Source organism: Hetaerina americana, unplaced genomic scaffold, assembly GCF_022747635.1.
Source record: "Hetaerina americana unplaced genomic scaffold, ioHetAmer1.1.p SCAF_8, whole genome shotgun sequence".
Lineage (NCBI taxonomy): Eukaryota > Metazoa > Arthropoda > Insecta > Odonata > Calopterygidae > Hetaerina > Hetaerina americana.
The window spans coordinates 1,979,709-1,999,115 of record NW_027287427.1 but is presented as its reverse complement, the minus strand read 5'-3'; the positions used below and the strand labels follow the sequence as shown (position 1 = coordinate 1,999,115).

At 49.6% G+C, this 19,407-nt stretch overlaps 1 protein-coding gene across 1 annotated transcript in view; it reads right to left on the bottom strand.

Annotated features, from left to right (window-relative positions):
- LOC139697919 (neurogenic protein mastermind-like) overlaps positions 1-19,407 on the bottom strand; it is a 344,049-nt gene that overhangs the window by 282,681 nt on the left and 41,961 nt on the right. The window contains exon 2 of the mRNA XM_071596780.1: positions 15,532-18,033. Within this exon, the coding sequence (XP_071452881.1) occupies positions 15,532-18,033 (2,502 nt within the window). The remainder of the gene's footprint in view (positions 1-15,531; positions 18,034-19,407) is intronic.

Genomic DNA, 19,407 nt, shown 5'->3' with positions numbered 1-19,407 from the left:
AACTTCTAAGCTCCTGACATTCATCAGTAAATTTGTGCTCTGTACGGATCAAATGTGATGAGTGACAGGAGTTAAGCGTCTGTGTCGTTCGTTTAAGAGTGAACACAATTGTCCATGATGATAACGGAAGTAGCCGCCTCCGTCTGTGGTCAACAATGAACTGCACCGGAAAATTGAGGCAATAGTTCGTGAAAACCGGCCTTTTTAAGATATCTGAAATCATGACAAAAGTTGTCCACCGATTTCTACGCCTCTGTTGCATATCTGAACACGACTGAATAGTTAGGCTAATACATGTCTTGTGCTAGTCTCGACGAGGAACTTCAAAAGATGCCGTCATCGATTGGCTGCGATCTCAGGCGGCAGAATTTTATGCTGGAGGAATTTGAAAACTAGTTCAGAGATATGACAAATTTTTAAATCTGTGTATAGTTTTGAGATGAAAATAATATATTTTTTATCTATTCCAAGCGCATTTCTCGTAGCATAGCGGTGGTTACTCTCTGGACAGCCCTCGTATACTATTTCACGCTCCAGAGATTCGTCGTCAGGTGGAACAGGCAGAGAGTATGTGATGTGACCCGGCTGGGGATGATCCCTTTTCTCAGCAAGACGCGGTGGCCCTCCTCGGCTTTTGGGAGTTCACCACGCTTGGGAGAGGCGGGGGAGGGGGTGATGCAGGGAGGGGTCAGGCTGCTGGGGGGAAACAGGGGCGAGGGAGGAGAGAGGTCGGGAATGAAGCGGAGAGGATTCACACGAGTCCGTGGCGGGACGCTGGGGTGGGTGGGGCGGGGGGAGGGAGTGGAGGGGGGAGAGGCCAAGGGGCGGGCACGCCACGAGACCATGGTCGTTCACCACTCAACCCTCCCTCCCGCCCCCTCCGCTTCCTCATCTCACCCACACAAACACATGCGAAGATCTTCCTCCTCCCCCGCCATATTCCCCGCACCGCCCCCATCCCCCCTAGCCTTAGGCCCCCGACCAGACCGGAGGGGTGAAGCTGAGGCACCCCCCACACCACACCACCAACAACACACCAATAGTTCACGATCCCAGCCATAGAGGGCAGAACGGCGTTCCTCCCGTTCTCCTCCGATCCAGAAATTTAAGAAAACAAAGAAAAAACTTTCCGGTACCTCAGACGCTCCAACCGAAATGTCCATGATTTGAAGAAAAGAAACGAGAATTACGACAGAGGTCACGTGCTCTCACGCAAATCGGCGCGGATCAACACTTAATTTCTATTGGTCCATTTCTTTTAGGAGCCAGGAATCAACTGAGAAGAGTAACGCACCCTGGAAACCTGGCGATTTCGGTTTTTTGAGAGTGATTGATTGGCCGGAGGCATGGTCAGAATCGGTTTGTCGTCATCGAGCTCCACATCCGCACTCCAGAGGGCAGCGGGGTCAGAGGGAGGCGGAGGTCACGCGCGAGATGAAGGGGGAAACAATGGGCGAGTGGAGTCGTAAAGGGGATTCCGCGGAAGGGGAAAATGGGGTTTTCTTACAGGGCACAGCGAAGAACTATGGCGAGAGAACGGCAGACTCGCCCCTAGTGTGTGCGGAGGAGAAATATATCGCGGTGTGTTCCAACTACCCCAAGCAAATTAGCGTTGATCGGTTCATGTAAAGTAAAATACACGAGTTAACGTTGAGTAGGCTCATATCATAACGTGAAACTGGTCGCCAGACTTCGCGATAGATAAGACTAAGTTGAAGGACTAGAGCCTCACTCCCGAACGGACGTGTTTCGGTCGACTTTTTCCACTAAAATAGGAATGCGAGGACGATAAAGATGCAAAACGAAGTATCAATTTACAACACGAAATGCGTCCATGTTGGGGATCAGGCATTCGTTCCAAAAAAAACAACAGGAACACGTTTTTAAGCGGGGAAAATGGCCATTAGCAGGAACATACGTGGACATCGGTGGATAGATATGGATTTTCGGAAGGTTATGAGGTGAAATAATGAGACATTATAACGAGATCCTGAACTTTTTCGGGAAAACAGCTAGAATTAAAATTGCGATTGGGATGCCATTAAATAGAGCTTGTCGAACAATTCATCCATGAAATCTTATGGACGAAGCTGGCCAAAGAAATGGGATGTTTTCACGCAGAGGGTTCTGCCAGAACCGTCTGTAAAAGAGCCTTTATGTCACCCGAAACAGAGGGTCGATGGAAAGGGCATTGCATCATTATCTAAATTAGAAATTATGGACAACTTGGACGTGGAGCTGAGTTTTATACAGTTCGAAAATGCAGGATTTGGGGAAAAACGAAAAGGGTTGATAGTGGCTTTTGAGATGCTGGTGAGGAGAAGAATGGAGAGGGAGGCAAGGAGAGTACAGGACGAAGCAGCAGGCGCGGTAGAAGTGGTGTCAACGTTGTCGAGAGAAATGCAAAGGAGAGAAGAGAGGTGGATACGTTTTGATGGGTGGCGATGCAGCGTTGAAAGTGTGATAGGAGGTTCCATGTTAGGCGGCAGACGAGGGAAATTGAACGGGTGTGTTGGACGAAATCAAGGGAGTGATGTAGAAGATAGAGATTCGGCGTTGGAGAAGGGTTCGTTGTAGTGAGGCGTGTCACATGGGGATTATAAGTGCGGCCGTGGTTGATCCGGGTTCATCCAAAGCTACCTCAACCTGAGAATACCTCGACGAGCTAGGAGGAGAGAGGAATATTAAAACCTGGCAACACAATTCCCAAACCCTTTTTCGTTACCTCATGGGGTTTCATGGGGTTCCTCTCAATCCGAGAATAGGGTTGGTAACGACGCTTAATTTATTTCCGGATTCTTAAAAACGAGTATCAAAAGATGTATACAGCTTACCGATGGCAGGGAAAAAAATCGGAGTGCTCTTTCTCCCCAGCACGATTGGCACTGTTTTCACCACGTGTGTCAGCATCAGAGAGAGATGATTTAGCCATCAAATAGCATTAAAAGCATACCCTAAAATAAAGAGATAATTGGAGATCCGTCTCCGGGCGGAGGAGAACACACCACTCGACTGCCGGCGCTAAGGTCGTGGGTTCGAATACCGACCGGGGCTATGACGAATCCATCTCTGATGCTTCTGAACAATCTTCGATGATGTCATAAGCATCTCTTCCGAGGGTAATTGCTTAAGAGTAATTCAAATTCCCGAGCAAGAGCAAGCGACTGATACTATAAAAAAACACATTTTCCGATTCTTTCTTTGGCACCCATCTTTGCTCATATCATCGCAAATCTTCTGTCACTTCCCTTTACTCAATCGATGCATCGCAGTACTTCACGGCCCTTGACAGAATTAAGGGGTGGTCACTTATTTCCTGGGGTCCCATTTCTGACTGTTTCTTGATTTTTTCCTCCTGTGTTTGCAATACTTGATGCGTGGATCTTCGCTACGGCAATTCGTCTGCAGCGATAAGTCGGTCCAGATACTATACTATAGTTATCACTATAGTTTCGCTTTTCATGAGAGCCTACAGGCGCGAAGCACTGCGACATAAGGTAGAATGAATTAACGACTAAAAGGGGGAAGAGTTCGGGAAATTCCTGCTTTGGAATTATCGCATCAAGAATCCACGTATTATAATTTGAAGGCATTATAAAATAATTCGGTCCTTTACTCACACCCCCCTCCCAGTTTCTTCCCCCGGATCTCTGAAAAGTAATCTCATTAATTCCGGGATTTCTTCCTATTTTTCCCCCGTTGGGGTCATGATTTAAGTTCGCCCAGTCATTGTCCGTGATTCTGACGTCCGTTGATGAGGGGGGGGGGGGAGGGCGGTTATAGATGTGAGCATTAAGTAGTCATTCTTACAAGATAGGGAAACGTGGGTGCGATGGTTTGGGGAGGCGGCAAAAGTAGGTACGCTCCCGCCGGAGTAGCCTGCGGGGGCAGTGGCGGCGGTGGCCGTGCTTAGTAGCGGCGGCGGCAACCATGCAGTCGGGAGTCGATGTGCTCGATACGAGGAGGAGGTGGCGGACGGCGTTGGTTGCGGTGATTTTCGCAGGCGCAATGCGGCAATCTCACTCGCGGACGCCAAAAAGCAATTGGTAGAGGGGAGGGAGGGGGGATGTGTAGTCGGGGGAGGAGGGGGGGCATGAGAGAGGGGGAATGCGATTGGATGGGAAGCATTATAAGATGAAGGAGAGGAGGGTGGGTTGGGAGGGGGGGGGAGAGGGACAAGAGAGCTCCCTCCCTCCCTCAGGGACATTGCTTCATTTCCTCCTTTCCGAATCCACAGAGTAGTTTTTTTTCCTCGGCTGGCGGAAAAGGAGAAAAAACCAGAAAAGGCGATGGACAGAGGCGCACGAGAGAGCGAGAGGAATATATTGCACCTTAAAAAACACATGATTTTACCGACCTGGAATTTTCCGGGTTTTCCAGCACTAAGTCGTGATTTCTTGCACATTGAAAACTACTGTACGGGTGAGCCACGAGGGGTGGTCATTCTGATTCTCCGATTAGACCTTGTTAACAAGGAAAGTGTCCTCGGCTGGCGATGCACCCCTAATATAACCAATTACTCTTTAACAACACCAACACAGCAAAGATACATAAATCCTTGCGAGTATACTTAGGGTATGTAACAAAAGAAGCATGTTGTGACATGCACGATACTATAAAGAAGCCGCGAGAGATAATGGAGAAATTTTAGCTTCGGGATCATCCAACTAATTAGGTAATTCACATTTTACCGATAATTCGGCTGGTAAAAAAGAGCTAGGATGACGAAAGTGTGCCCATGATGGAAACGACTGAAGAACTTCGGAGCGGGTCGGCTCGCACCAACGGGGGACCCGCACCAAAGAAGACGAGGTTCGATTCGGCTGGCTCTAGACTGGGTCATCTCGGCGCGTTTAGGCTCCGAGCCAAACTGCCACAAAGACAACGACGGCTTATGAATCCAGATCTCTTACAAAATTTCCTAATTCGCCTCCGGACTTCAACTACTTGATGAAAGCCCTTCGAATTAATATTCTCCCTCCTTTTCCGACAATTTCATTTTCCCTTCGACCACATCCTGCTACATTTCAACATTTTCACAGTGCATTTATTTCATTGCCTTTCCGAAGTTCATTTGTCGGCCAATTCCCTTCCCGAAACCAAATTGACACTATTTCAACCGTCTTTCTCTCTCCATCCAACTCAGCTTGCCATTCTACGATACCCAACTGCATTCTTCAACTACAAGCATGCCAACTCAAAATTTCGTGTTCGAAGTTGCAAAAGTGCTATTGTCTTTCCCAATGGGTATAAACTTGGGCTGGTTCGCCTAACTTTCACAGCTGCATAATTAGGAGGGCACTCGAGGACACTTTGAACCTAAACGAGGACTAACATATGAGCAATGAAACTTAATCGTCATCTAAAGTCCTTCGCTGAGCAGCCAGGAAGCTGAGGCTGAAGAATTGAAGAATTCTTTCTCCTCCGCTTACCTTGTAACTCAAATACATTAAATCTTATATTTCAAACGCCCTTTCCTATCTAAATAAACAAATATTGAACAAACTCGATCACGGAGCGGGACTAACTGCAACTGTAAGCTGCAACTACGCCGAAGGGTTTTTGTCTTAGAAACGAATCGGGACATAAAATTCTCCGATAGGGCGCACGCGGGCTTCCCCTTATTTCTATGTCCCGTTGCCAACGCGCATAAAATATGCAGTGGAAATATCTCGGGATAAGCTTTACCATTGACGCGAATTCGAGGCTTCTCTGCCGAGTCCACCAATGCAAATGAGCCCTTTATCTTTCCGCTCCACAGCACGAAGTCTTGCGACCGACCCATTGGTTCACTACGCTCACGAGATGCACATTGACAAAGTTCTTCCATTAATGGTATTGTATTTCACACGAATATTATATGATATGCCCTACCCTACAATCTTACCGTTATGACCGCTATTTTTCTGAAAATGTACAAAATACACTAGCCGTAACAACGATCTAGTATTTTCTAACAATTACGCCCACTTTTTACCCAATCCGCTTGGGCCTTGTGAAATGCCGCCAACTGTGAGCAAACGCCCTTCCTCGAATCCCCAGCAGTTCTCCTAAGTAACAAAATTCAAACATTAATAAGGTAGAGACAATAGGGGCTGCAATAACGGCAGGTATACATACGAGTCACTCCCAAGTTCAAAAATTTCAATCGGTGATTAATAGGAAATAGTAATGCAGTGGTAAAGACTAGTTTTGAAACCGAAGTTTTTTTTTATTTTTTTACGAAGCGACTGATGTCGCTTGCGGATCGTATCTTACAAGTGTTCCCCGATTTCCAGCATCCACACGACAATTATTCAGATTCCGAAGTTTCGCTTCGTTAAAGCGAGACGGTTGACGTCCAAGAACTGCGATGCACATGAAATCACGGCCGCAGAGTGACCGACCCGGCGCCGGGAGGGAACGAGCACCCCAGGGGGGGGGGCAAACAAGAGGAGGGTTCCCCAAGCCCCAATGCTATGAAGATCATTCCGGAGCGGCGAAAACGTTCGAGAGAACGGGAGAAGAATAGGAACGCGAATGCGTTGACCCCTCCAGCCGGCCTAGCCCATTATTATTGCCGCGAAGCACACGAACTGGGCGTTCAAGCGCTGCGGACGGAGAGAGAGGTCCCTGGACTCAACCGAGCGGCGGAGGAAGGCTGTTCTTTAATAACTCGAGTGAAAGAGAGAGAGAGAGAGAAACCGTTAAGAAACGCAGTCGTAAAAAAAGAAAGCATCTCTGCGGGCGCACGATCAAACGTTTCCGCCCACGAGGACATAGTACAACCCACCGAAACTTTTCACGCGGATCAGCTCAAGAAATAAGGATGGTCGGCGGTTGAAACAGAGTTGCGCTCGCATTCCAAAGATGCATATGCATCTGAGAGTCATTCGCAAATCGTCGGTGAGTGGATATGGAATGAGAAGCAAATGGAAAGGAACCGAATGGGCTCTCAGGTAATTTATAATTTAAGTGTGCGTGTGAACTGCATACATTTGAAGAGCCATTAACGAGAATCATGATTTAAATCCACGAAGAATTTATGCAAATATACATTGACTGTCACACGTAATACTTATGTCTTTCTCGTATCTACCACAAAGATAATCTCGCGTAATTGGATGGGATGAAATTTATTATATCACAATGCTCTTGCTCTAGGCGGTGCTCGAACCCGTGACCTTTGAGTTAGCAGGAGGGCAAAACTTAACCGACCGGGTCAAACCCGTTGGCTTAATGGATTGATTTACGAATGTGTACTCGTGACTGGAAAGTTTTCGGATACCCCTTTCACTCGAATACGAAATTCCCATTTTGATTACAAAAATGTATGCCCCTCAAACAAGAGGGCTCTCCGATTGATGACGAAATCGGGCTCGGCGCAGAGCAATCCTCTGGGCTTGGAGCACGGCGCTCGGGGGCAAAGAAAGAGGACAAGGCGCCGCAGGCTGGGGACGAGGAGCGCGGGCGACTCCTGCGAGCAACCGCCCCCGAACTGTGTGGAGCGCGCTCAAGAGAATCCCATTGATCTGAAGGAGGAGACATTTCCAGGGCGAACTCAATTCATACTAATATTCCGTCGTGAAGGATAACAAGTTAAACCCGGGCGATTTTTAATTCCAGCGCTTATGTCCATTAAAATTTTAAAGCGGAACTACACAAACATGCCATTCATCCGCAAATCGAAACGCGTGGGATACGCGGGAGACATCATCATCGGAGCCCTCGGCGGTATTGGCGAACGTCGCCGTTGGCCAGGAATCATTCGGGATTCGAATCCTTGTCTTCCTGATCTCGAGCCGCGTGCTCCAGCTACCGAGGGAGAGCGCAACGAAACAAAGTCCCCCCCCCCCCCGTGAGACCAAGGTCCAGTTCCGCCGACCGTTGTCCCTCCCTTTCCCTGATCGAATCTCGTTCACTCGATCGACGGTCATCACCCAATTAATTACAGTCAAGAGGATTATGCAGTACAATCATCCAAGTTCGTCTCCTCTTTAAGTTTGAAGGAATTTTTCAGACCATTAAATTGATTACCAGAGCACGGATTAAATTTGATCAGCGTTCGCGGAACGTACAAAATTGGTTAAATCAAGAAATAGCGGGCATCGTAAAGAATCTAAAGTGATGGTAATACAACGCGCGGGACAGGGTGGGTGTAAGCATGGATGGCATCATGTCAAGCAGTCACTGCGTTTACGTCGGGCAATTTTAGCGAGACCCTTTCTTCTCCATTACCCCTTCAACCCTTAAAGAGGGTTCACCGTCCGGAAGGGAAAGGGCACCAAGGCCGACCACCAACTTAGGCTGGGTAGGCTGACTGACAACTAATACACACATGCTTGTAGACCACTTGTACAATGACCTTCAGGAGCACTCCTGGTGGCATGTGGAAGTAACATTCCCCCTCAACACGCATGCGCAGGTTTTAGATCGTTACTTTCATCTAGTGTATTTCGAGAAGCGGAAGTATGGACACGTGTTCTAGTGCTACGTTAACGCGAGTCTCGTAGCAACCTTACGGTCAAGTCCCAACTGAGAACTAGATTTCGCGCTGGACCGTGGAGTGTTTTGGGTTTCGATGCTGGGTTTACGACATATCGCTAAGACAGGGAAGCCTGTTGCCAAAGATATTTTGGGACGACGCAAACACAGTGTCGCACAGGAGCGATCGAGAAATAATGGAAGGCCCGGGTGACCAATGAAGCAGAAGACTCCCGAGAAGGCGGAAACTGGGGTCTGTCTCCTTAGGGACATATCGAACGGAGGACAGGGAAGTTAATTGGGACTTTTCTCGGGCCGGATGATTTGCTGAAGGTCACCGCAAAAGATAAAGAGTGGCCTGCCGCGACACTTGTCGATTAGAACTACACCCAAAAAAATGCGTAGTGATGAATTTTTGGAAAAAGACCTATTCCCTCCTGACTGCATCGAGAACACCGAAATGGAATATGTAGACTCGATTGAATACCTAGGCGTTACCCTCACTCACAATCCCTCCTGGGTGAAAAACAAACGGGGTATGTGGTCAAGTAAACAAAAAAATAGGATTAATTAGAAGAGTACTGGATACATAATATGAGAAGGTCAAAGAGAAATATAATCTGTCGCTGGATAGGCCTCATTCATAGAATATGCTATCAGTATAAATGGGATCCTCACGAAGTTGGTTTTATTGTCGAATTGGATCTCGAGCAGCGTAGAGGAGCTAGATTTGTAAAACGTTGTTATGATAAACTCAGAGGCGTGTCAAAAATATTAGGGCGGCTAGGCTGGGAATCACTAAATGGAGCGAAGGTTAAATTACAGATTGAAGCTCTTGCATGAATTGGAAGGACGTCTCTTTAGCAGTGATGTTGAAAATGTGTTATTACCCCCATCGTACTACGGGAGAAGAGATCAAGTCAAAAAAATTAGAGAGATTTTAGAGTAGAACAGACAGATTTTAGATGTCGTTTTTTACCAGAACGATAAGGGATCAGAATAACATTGTCCGACCCCGATAGGATCTAAATATATTCGGATCAAAATTAGTCTGGTGTGTATTCACCCCCTGCCACATACCCTAGCGGTGGCTTGCAGGGTACTAAAAAATAAGGACTACTGCCTGAGGACTAGGACGAAACACGGGGAGCAAGGGACATGGACACAAGAAGCTTCCCTCAGGCTTCTTCTCCCATATCCTCCCTTATCACTTACCCTTCCCACCTTGCAACCCCTACCACACACCTCTTTGGTAGATCGCGGAGTGTTAATTTGGATGTCGAAGCCAGGCTTTGCGGCAGGACGAGAGAGGAGCGATTTGGACAAGTGCCACCGTCCAATGCCGAGTGCGCCCACGATCACCTACCGACCTGTCCGCGACGAAAAGGTGCACCATGGCTCATGGAATCACCACGCGTGAGGTGCATCGCTTCACGGATGGAATTTCAAGACGCGAAAGTATTCCACGGCGGAGAGTGCAAGGGAAGGTGGGGGGGAGAGGGGGCGCGTACCCGGCGGCGTCCGTCCCGTGGCGGGCGGTGGCAAGAGGGGGAGGGGGGTGCGGGAACCCGATGCACACGCCGAGACAATCGATGCAAAACGGCCTCGCATCGTTTTCACCGAGCAAGGGGAAGCGCGCCACTTGCTCATTGGTTGGAATGGGGTCACATCGAAATCGAAAATAGCAAGAAGACGACTCTCCGACAGGAGAGGGAAGGGGACGAAGCGAGGGCACTGCAGGAAGAGCAGTGGGGGGGGGGGGCAATGGCCCTTGATCGGTAGTTTGAAACACATTTCAGATTTGAGTGCTCGCTCATAATCTTTGAGCACACCTGTCGCCGGCACCCCGCTAATCCTGAAACCCATCGACAAAAACCAGGACAAATTAAATCCATCGGACAACAATTCCATTCGAATTTCCAACAATTTCCATGGAGATTTTCATAACCGCACTGATTTCAACTGTTTTATTCAAGACCACTTTCGATTCACAGATTTAATTAACGTCAAGTGAAGCAGTAAAGCCACGCTCATTGCATTTATTCAGTGATCCAGTGTCATATGATGAAATTTCGCATCGAAACGGGGTCGCGAATGAAAGTTTATTAAAACGGAAGAACTTCAAGGTCTTCATTTAAATGTGGAACTATTCGTACATTTTCAAGGCTGAAACGGGTTTTTGGGGAGAATTTAAACATTATTTTTTTGTTAATTTTCCTGTCTCGCGAATCCAGGAAATTACGGGGGTTCATTACAATTGCGCTAAGCGTAATTTTTACTTTAGGATATTCAAAAATGTAGTTCTTTTTTTTTAATTGAACCTTTCGAGCAAACTTTTCAAAACCGTAAAAAGTACTTCCGATCGAATCAAACGGAAGGAGCGCTCAAGTCCTCTGGGAGAGCGCCTAGAATTTGAAGGGGGACAGTAAGGCCTCTTGAGTGCAAGTACTTAACGCAAGAACAAGAAACGCAACTTAGAATACGTATGAAGCCGAGCACATGCATGGCTATGCGCGATGTCCGTCCACAGTTCGCCTTCAGGGGTCAACGCGACGAGAAGGATGACCACCCCCACCTTAACAATCTTTTAAGTCCAAGTCGCTATAAACTGACCAAATAACGACAACCCCAGGAGCAACGTGAACCGTTGACGAGAAACATGCGAAACTCGTGAGAATTCTTCAATTGAGATATGAAATAATATTTCGGGAGTTGAGAGTGTACAATGCAATTCCATATTTTCCACGGTAGGTTCACAACGGAAACACCAACCGACCGACGACATAGTGCTCCAATTGGAAGGCCCTAAGAAATGACAAAATCTTCGCGGATTGGCTCACCTCATTGAGACGTAAGTCATTATTGCGAACGACGTAAGAAGCTAAGTAAGGCTAACGTGAATTCTCGTAAAGTGAGATTTCTCAAGGTTTCTTTCATATCCAGCGTGAGCGAGACTTGAAAATGATAAACGCAGTCGTACCACCCTCGTCGACCAGGGCAGCAGCAGCTTTGACAACACCGCGTGGGAAATCCAGAAAGTATGGAGGGAGCCAGAGAGGAGGAGGCTAGGCAGGGAGAGAGAGGCATGTGGGTATCGCCCCGCACCGGGGGCGGCCGGCCGGGCGAGGAGGGGGGAGAGGAGGAGAATATTTGGGAGTTCGGGTTTTGTGGTAGGGCAGGGAGGAAGGAGATTGGTGGGGGAAGTGGGGGGAAATATGGTCGGGGGAGGAAGAGGTCGGGAGGGAGCAGGGTAGGGGAGACCAGGAGGAAGGCGCGCGAAGGTGAAGTCTTCCTCCCTCAATGGGGAAGAGGGAAGGACATGAGGCGTCGGCGGGAGGACGAGGGAGCAAGAAGGCCCATAAGGGAGAGGGGGACGGAGAAGGGACCCCGAGTTCACACGAAGGAAAGAGAAGGGGGGGTCGGTCCTTCCTTGGAACCCGGCGACGTCCCTTGCCCACGCTTTTAAAATTAGATCCTTCGGCGGGCGGCGGGGAGAACGACGCGGAGCGGCGAATCGAGTGCATCAGATTTTGTAACGCGAATTGTCTCCTCTTTTACACCGAATTAATATTTAGCGAGCTCAACTTTGATGATCGTCGTTTGCTTGCGAGAAAATCACTCGCCTAAAGAGATATTAACTGTTCAGGGGGATTTAATGTTAATTAGGCGTGCGCTGACGAATAGAATTGGAATCAAACGTTTCGGTCCGACGATCTGGGACAGGTTACCCCAAGGAGAGGAAGGCGGTTGACTATAAATCCGACCTGTTAAGTCGTATATATTATAAATGATGCTCTTAAAAGGTCTAAAAAATACTTTACCGTAATATATACATTAAATTGTTTACCCAATTACAATTGAGAAATCATCAAATTTACCAATCTCGTGATAAGCGACCTAATTTTTTTAAGTATACACTTACTCAACCATGAATTCAGGAGAAAATTGGAGGATATTTGACGATGAAGACTATTGCAAAGACGAGAGAGGGAAGAGAGATAAAGGGGAATGAAAAGAATAGGCATTTTGGATGGAATTATGTGAGGTGGAAAAATGGAGAGCTACATATCCAGTTGTTGCAATGCGTAGTATGGATTGACTTCAAGGATTGCTTGTCACGTTCGCTAGAACTTATTGAGCACAATAGTTTGTCGCTCGAGGGTCCATCAAAACACTACCCCAACTCGCTAAACGACAGCCGAACAACTCCACCGTTTCAATCATACATAGGACGATTCCCTTTCCTAAGACTGTTAAGGTTTTAGAAGTCAAGTGGTTCTCAAGAAAGGAAAATCGATAAACTACATTTATTTCAGAAATATGAAGACGACGTATAATAAAGAAACGATTCTACGTCACGCACGTGGATTGATTGGGGTGCGGACAATCAGTCCGCACCGAAATCGGCGATGCATAAATTAAATCGAATGAAAATTTCCGTGTCATTACTCTCAAGAAATGAGTGCGAGGTCTTCGGAACATTTCCCCGAGGTGAAAGCGCTGAGTTTTCAGTTGTAACTTTCAAAACACACCGGCCAAGGATAGGAAATCCTTGAAGAATGTCTCGAGGGGTTCTGAAACAAGAAGGTCGACTGCCCTGCGGGAAAATGTTTGAGTAGTGGGCCGTTGGTTTTGGGAGGGGGTTAAAAGAAAGAGGGGAGGGGAGAGGCGCAGCGGGAGGAGGGGGTGTGGGCGGAGGGAAGCGAGGCGGCGGAGGAATACGGAAAAACGCACTTCCCCCAAGGAGGAAAAACCCAGGGGCGTCGCTGCAACGAAACTACTGAAAGAACGCGTGCATTTTAAAGGCACGGAATTCAAGGACCAAAACGGGTGTACCTATGCAGTATACAGTATGTAGTTTCTACGCTCCGGTATATCGTGCGGAACCAGCGAGCGGCGTGAAGGTTAGCTTGGTCAAAAGAATAGCCGGGAATGACTCCGGAAAGAGAAATCAACCATCAGGCAAGATTTTCTTCGAAGTGGCCTATCGTTCGGTTTCGGGATTTAGACCGTCAATCAATTACGAGAAGACCGGAGGCTTATTGCGATGACTATAACCAACGTTTGAGGAAAATTCAATTCAACCCCCGCCATCTTTACTCTTTCCGAACGACGACCGTAACTCTTTTACGGTTCGTGCTTTATGAAAATATGAATAGCACATTAATGGTATCAACAATTAATCGGGAATAACAAAAATTCTTGATTCTTCACTAGATATGCACTTGACTGAAACATTACCCAGAAAATCTGGTGGAAAAAAAGTAGGAATTCCAATGCAACAATTTCAGAGTGTAAAAATCATTCCCCTTCATTGAAATGCATATTAACGGATGGCTCCGTTAAAAGTTCCAGTTGCGGCATCTCCCGCAGTTTCTTTGGAATTTGCCAAAGTATGAATTCGACTTATTCACTCGTCAGCGCTTTTCTTTGAAATTCTTAACCCATGGCACGCCGTTACGGCATCGGAACATCCCAGAGGCTACCACTGCATAACCTAAGGATATCGAAAGCAGGCAAGCTATGATATTGAACTTTTGAAGCGGTCCCTCGCATACCGAGCACATACTTGCACCGCTAGCTCATAGTATGTTCAAACTCTGCGTCGGAAGAAAATACCTAGACAGCCTATTGTGCGTTGTTGAAGGGTGGTTTTTGGGTTTACCGATGAGTGGCACGAATCCAGTTAGCCGGAAACTGTGGAAACGACTCTTGGTGAACGCGTCCTCTCTCTCTCCCGTCAGACTAAAAGGGGGAGAGAGGGTTGGGCGGGGAGAAACTGAGGGTGCGACAGGGTAAGCATCAGTCACGGAAATAGCGTCGTCGGAGCGACCCTTGTTTCGAAGGAGGGGAAGGATGAGAGCGAGAGGGGCAAGAACACACACAACACACACACACACACACACACACACACACACATATATATATATATATATATATATATATATATATATATATATATATATATATATATATAGGCATACTATACGATAAGATAGAAAGGACATTAAGGGAGATAAACCAAATGAGGCCGTGGGGGTGGATAACATTCCCGCGGAACTATTGAAATGTTTAGGTAAATGTGGGAGGAAGAGGCTGTATGGGCTGATTCGTAGTATTTATGAGGAGTGAATCTGGCCGGAAGACTGTGTGAGATCAGTTTTAGTTCCTATTCCGAAAAAGGTGAAGGCTACATCACGTGAGGACTACAGGACGATAAGTTTGATATCCCACGCAGCTAGAGTTGTTCTCAGGATCATAAACAAAAGGATTGAGAGTAGGGCAAATGATTACTTAGGGGATGATCAGTTTGGGTTTAGGAAGGGGAGAGGTACGCGTGATGCCATTGTAGTAATGAGATTATTAATTGAGAGGAATACAGAACACAACCTGGGATATTTGCCTGTTTCGTAGATTTCGAAAAAGCGTTTGATAGAGTGAGTGGGGAAAAACTAATGAGTATATTGAAGAAAATAGGAATCGATTGGAGGGACGAGGCCATTACGGGCGGGCGTGCGTGGATAAGGAAGGGTACTTAAGACGCGACGGGGCTAGGGATGGGAAATGAGACAAGGTATCGACAAATTGTCGATATTTTCCACATGGAGCACGTCGACGTGAATAATTTCAAAGATACGATACATCGAATTCATTTTAATTTCTTGGAAATGCTGAAGGCAGTGATTGCACGACAACGCAAGGCAGGGGGAGGAATATAATAGGCAGTATTGGACGGAATGGAAGCAAAAAAACGCGGATAGGGGAAGGGTTTCCCGTTGAGTTCGACGAGGCGCACCCCCTGGAGCTATGCACGTGGTGCGCGCATCCATCTGTTGTTGAACATAGCTACATGTGCGTATTTTCTTTCGTGTAATTAACATTTTCCAGTGCTGAGTCAAATTAATATTTAGTTGGAGGTAACATGATCGGGGTTTTGCATTCATGGTTGGTGACCTAACACCCCCGCTACACGCCCTCGCGGCGTTGGGTATTGTAGACATAGAGGACATCTGAAACCTACGTTAACAGTAAACACGGCCGTGATAAATGACGAAAGGCGGCACTCACCTGAATATGGGGACCCGCTTGGCTGATGTGTAGTTGCTGCGCCGAACTGATCTGAAGACCGTTTGGACCAGGGTGCGAGGGCGGCCTCGGCGGCGTGCCCCTGCCGAACTGCTGCTGCTGCTGACCCGGGCCCGGTTGACCAGCACCCGAGCCGGGACCGCCCGGCACCCCTTGCTGAGGATGCGGGTGATGGTGGTGGTGCTGCTGTTGCGGGCTCTGCTGGGGCGGGCCCGGTTGACCCGGCTGACCCCTGACCAGATAGGCGGCCGCGTGCGCCTGCATCTGCTGTGGACTTCCGCCGTAGTGCGAGAACTGCTTCGCCCCGGGCGGTCCTCCCGCACCCTGCCCCGCCCCCTGGTTCCCCGCAACCCCCGCACCCTGCGGCACGCCCTGCTGGCCCCCGCCGTAGCCCGGAGGAGGGCCGCCGCCGCCCCCGAGGATCCCCCCGGGGACCCCGGAGGGCGAAGGCGAAGAGGCGGCGAGGCCAGGCGGAGGCTTCTGCTGCGGGGAGTGCTGTTGCTGCTGCTGCTGCTGTTGCTGCTGGTGGAAGTGGTGCAGGGCCTGCTGCTGCCTCTTCTGGGCCTCCATGCCACCGCCCTGGAAGCCGGCCTGCTGAGCTGCAGCCGCCGCGGCCGCTGCCGCTACGGAGATGGCCTCCAAGTGGCCAAAAGGGGACCCTGCGCCGCCGGCGCCCCCGCCGCCCTTGGAGAGGAACTGCGGCGGGGGGCCGTGGGGGGTCGTGGGTCCGCTGCCGGGGCTGCCCATGAAGTCCCCACCTCCGCCCCCGCCACCGCCGCCGCCACTCCCGAAAGGGAACTCGGCGTAGGGCGACCTCGCGTTCCTCGGCGCCGACTGCTGCGGCCCCGACGGTGGGTGCGCGGGGCCGCCGAACGCCATGCCCATCTGCTGCTGCGTCTTGTGCTGGTGCTGTTCCGCCATCTGCTTGAGCGTCTGAGCTGCCGGACTCAGCTCCGCCTTGCCGAAATCGAGGCTGGGGGGGTAGGAAGGTATTCTTCCTTGGGAGTGGGGCGGTCCGTGGGGGTGGGGAGGAGGCGGCGGACCCCCTTGCTTGTTAGCGAGCGAGGAAGGGGGCTGGGGTCCGTGGGGGCCCTCGAACATGCCGCCCTGGGGTTGAGGGGAAAACTGGGGCCCTCCTTGGAGGAGCGGGCTTCCGACGCTGTTGCTGTGATTGCTGTTGCTGCTGTGGTTGCTGAGGCAACCGGCCGCTGCAGCCCCCGCGGCCCCGCCCACTGCGGTGGGGACCTTCCCCACGACGCCACTCTGCTCCAGCATGTGGTGCGCCGAAGGGTGGTGGTGGTCCTTTTGATCCGGTGTGGGAGTGCAAGCACCCTCCTCCACCTTCGGCACCAGCTGCCCGGAGCTGGCCAGCGGGGCCTGGTTACCGTTGGTGCTGGCGTTCCCCCCGCCGCCAGGACCTTGCCCTTGGTTGCTGTTCCCGCCAGCAGTGACGTTACTGCCCGGCCCTCCCGTGCCACCGGAACCAGGTCCACCGGCTCCACCGCCGGCAGCCCCGGATCCGGCCGTGGCGCCTGCCCCTGCGCCGGGCGCCCCCGTCGCCGGGGCGGTCCCTCCCTGCGCTGCGGCGGCCAGGACGACGCTGTTGGCGGCGGCCGCTGCGGCGGCCAGCCCGTCCACGCTCTTCTCCTCGAAGTCGAACTCCCGCATGAACTCGGGGTGGAAATCCGATATCTCCGAGATGAGATCTTTAAAGGCGTCGGACGTGATGATCTCGTCGCTCGTGTCGTCTCCGATGAGGTCAGTGAAGCCGGGGAAGGTGGCTCCGTTGGCCGCCGCGTCCTTCTCCAGCGCCGCCGCGCACTGCTCCAGGTCCACGAACTCGCTGTCTCCGGGCTCCTGCTTGCATTCGACGAGAGTTCCGATGTCCACGCACCCCAGTCCCCCGCCCACCCGAGAGGGCGTCCCGGGCCCCGACTTGGGCGTCGCAGGGGAGGCACAGCCTCCACCGCCGGGTGGTCCCGTCGAACCGGGGGCCCCCGCTGGGCCCGATCCGGGCGTGCCGGCATTTCCGCCGCCGACGTCGCTTTTGACGGACGCGTTGGTCAGAGCCTTGACCGTCACGTTGGTGGATATCTGTTGCGGTTGCGAGTTCGCGGTCGACGTGGTGAACTCGAGCTGCTGGACGATCTCGACGGAGAACTTGGTGAGGCCCTCGCCGCCCCTCTGGCCTTGCTGCCCCTGTCCCGGACCGGGTGGGCCCTGCTGCTGCTGTTGTTGCTGTTGTTGTTGCTGCTGCTGCTGTTGCTGAGGGTTGCCCTGGTTCAGGTGATTGTGGTGCGGCGGACCCTGCTGGTTGCCCTGGTGCTGCTGGCTCGGTCCGCCCTGACCTTGGTGTTGGTGCTGCTGGGGTTGGTGAGGGTGCCCTGGGCCGGAGCAGTGCAATTTCGAGGGTGGCTCGAAGGCGTCCCCAGGTCCACCTGGAGGCTCCAGCTCCTCCGCCGTCCGCTTCAGGAATTTCTGCTGCTGGAGGATGGAAGCAAACGAATGTCAAATAAATACGATGCAACAGAGTTTCAGATGAATTCTATCTCCTATGATTACAATTGACATCTTGTCTTCAGAGGGAGGATTCTTAAAGATGGCACTTTACGAACCTTCCTACGGATTACGTGCGTATTGAACAAACATCTCCCAAGCCTAGTGACATCATTACAACTGCAAAATCTAGGCAATCAGCTTTTTTCCATGCTAAAACCATGGAAAGAGTCGCGTAAAAAAGCTGCTATCACCTACTTATTCAGCATTGTTAAATCGTAAGTATTTGCATAATTATTACCCATAGCAAAGTAATATCTAAGAGGCATAAGAAAAGGAACGAACGAGTAGTAACGATTAAGATCAGCTAAAAGATGGATCGGAGTAACATGAGATTACTAGGAAGTTTAATAGGGCCCTTATTAATTAGCCGGAAATCCTTCAGAAACATCAACATTTAAGTAATATTAATATATTTTTTAATCATTACATGATTTGCCCTACATTCTGTCCCATATCATGAAAACATGACGAGGCGGGACCAGATACACTCAAATTAGATATTTCATCATCACCAACAACCCTTCCCACCGATGCCTTTGGAAACCACGGGGATATCATCTAAGTTTCACCTGAAAACGAAGTACATATAACCCTTAGATTTCACATATTTAAGCCTGCCTGTTTTGCTACACCGCATTTCCCTTAAAAATATTGCTACACGCAAATCCTACGAATTAGAGTGAATTAATATGACGACGCCTAAAAGGTGTTTTAAATTGGATAAGTTTACTCTTCATTTCACAGGTCAGCAACTACACCAGGAAACCTTAAATTAAAAAAAAACAACTCCAACGTCCATAACCAATTACAAGGTAATTGCAACAGAAAAGACGTTACATTTAAATGCCTTGATAAGAAGTTTTGCAGAAGTAATAAAGGACCTCCTCAAATTTCCACCTGCCTACTCGTATGCATGAAGGTAAGTATATTTTCAAAGGCGATCTAAGACTCGCATCTCTCCTTAAGTGAGGAGACGTTTCCGGTGGATGTATTACGGCACACAAGCACGAACATTTCCTGTTCCGAACCTTCAGATGAGATGCAGCGGAACCAGAGTTGAAGAAACATCAGCCTGACACGGAATCTGGACCACGTCGAAATGAGAACAAGCAACTACACCTCTCTTGGAAGCACATCTCCAAGAGGTAGGGAAGGGGAGGGGGGAGAGAGAGAGAGAGAGCAATGCTACTCGTCAGTGAAGAAATGTACGAGGCACAAACGCGCACTCAGTCTTCATCAATAGCGAGAATCAAACACGATCAAGTGAATAATTCGAAGAAAGACCTAAGGATTATTACC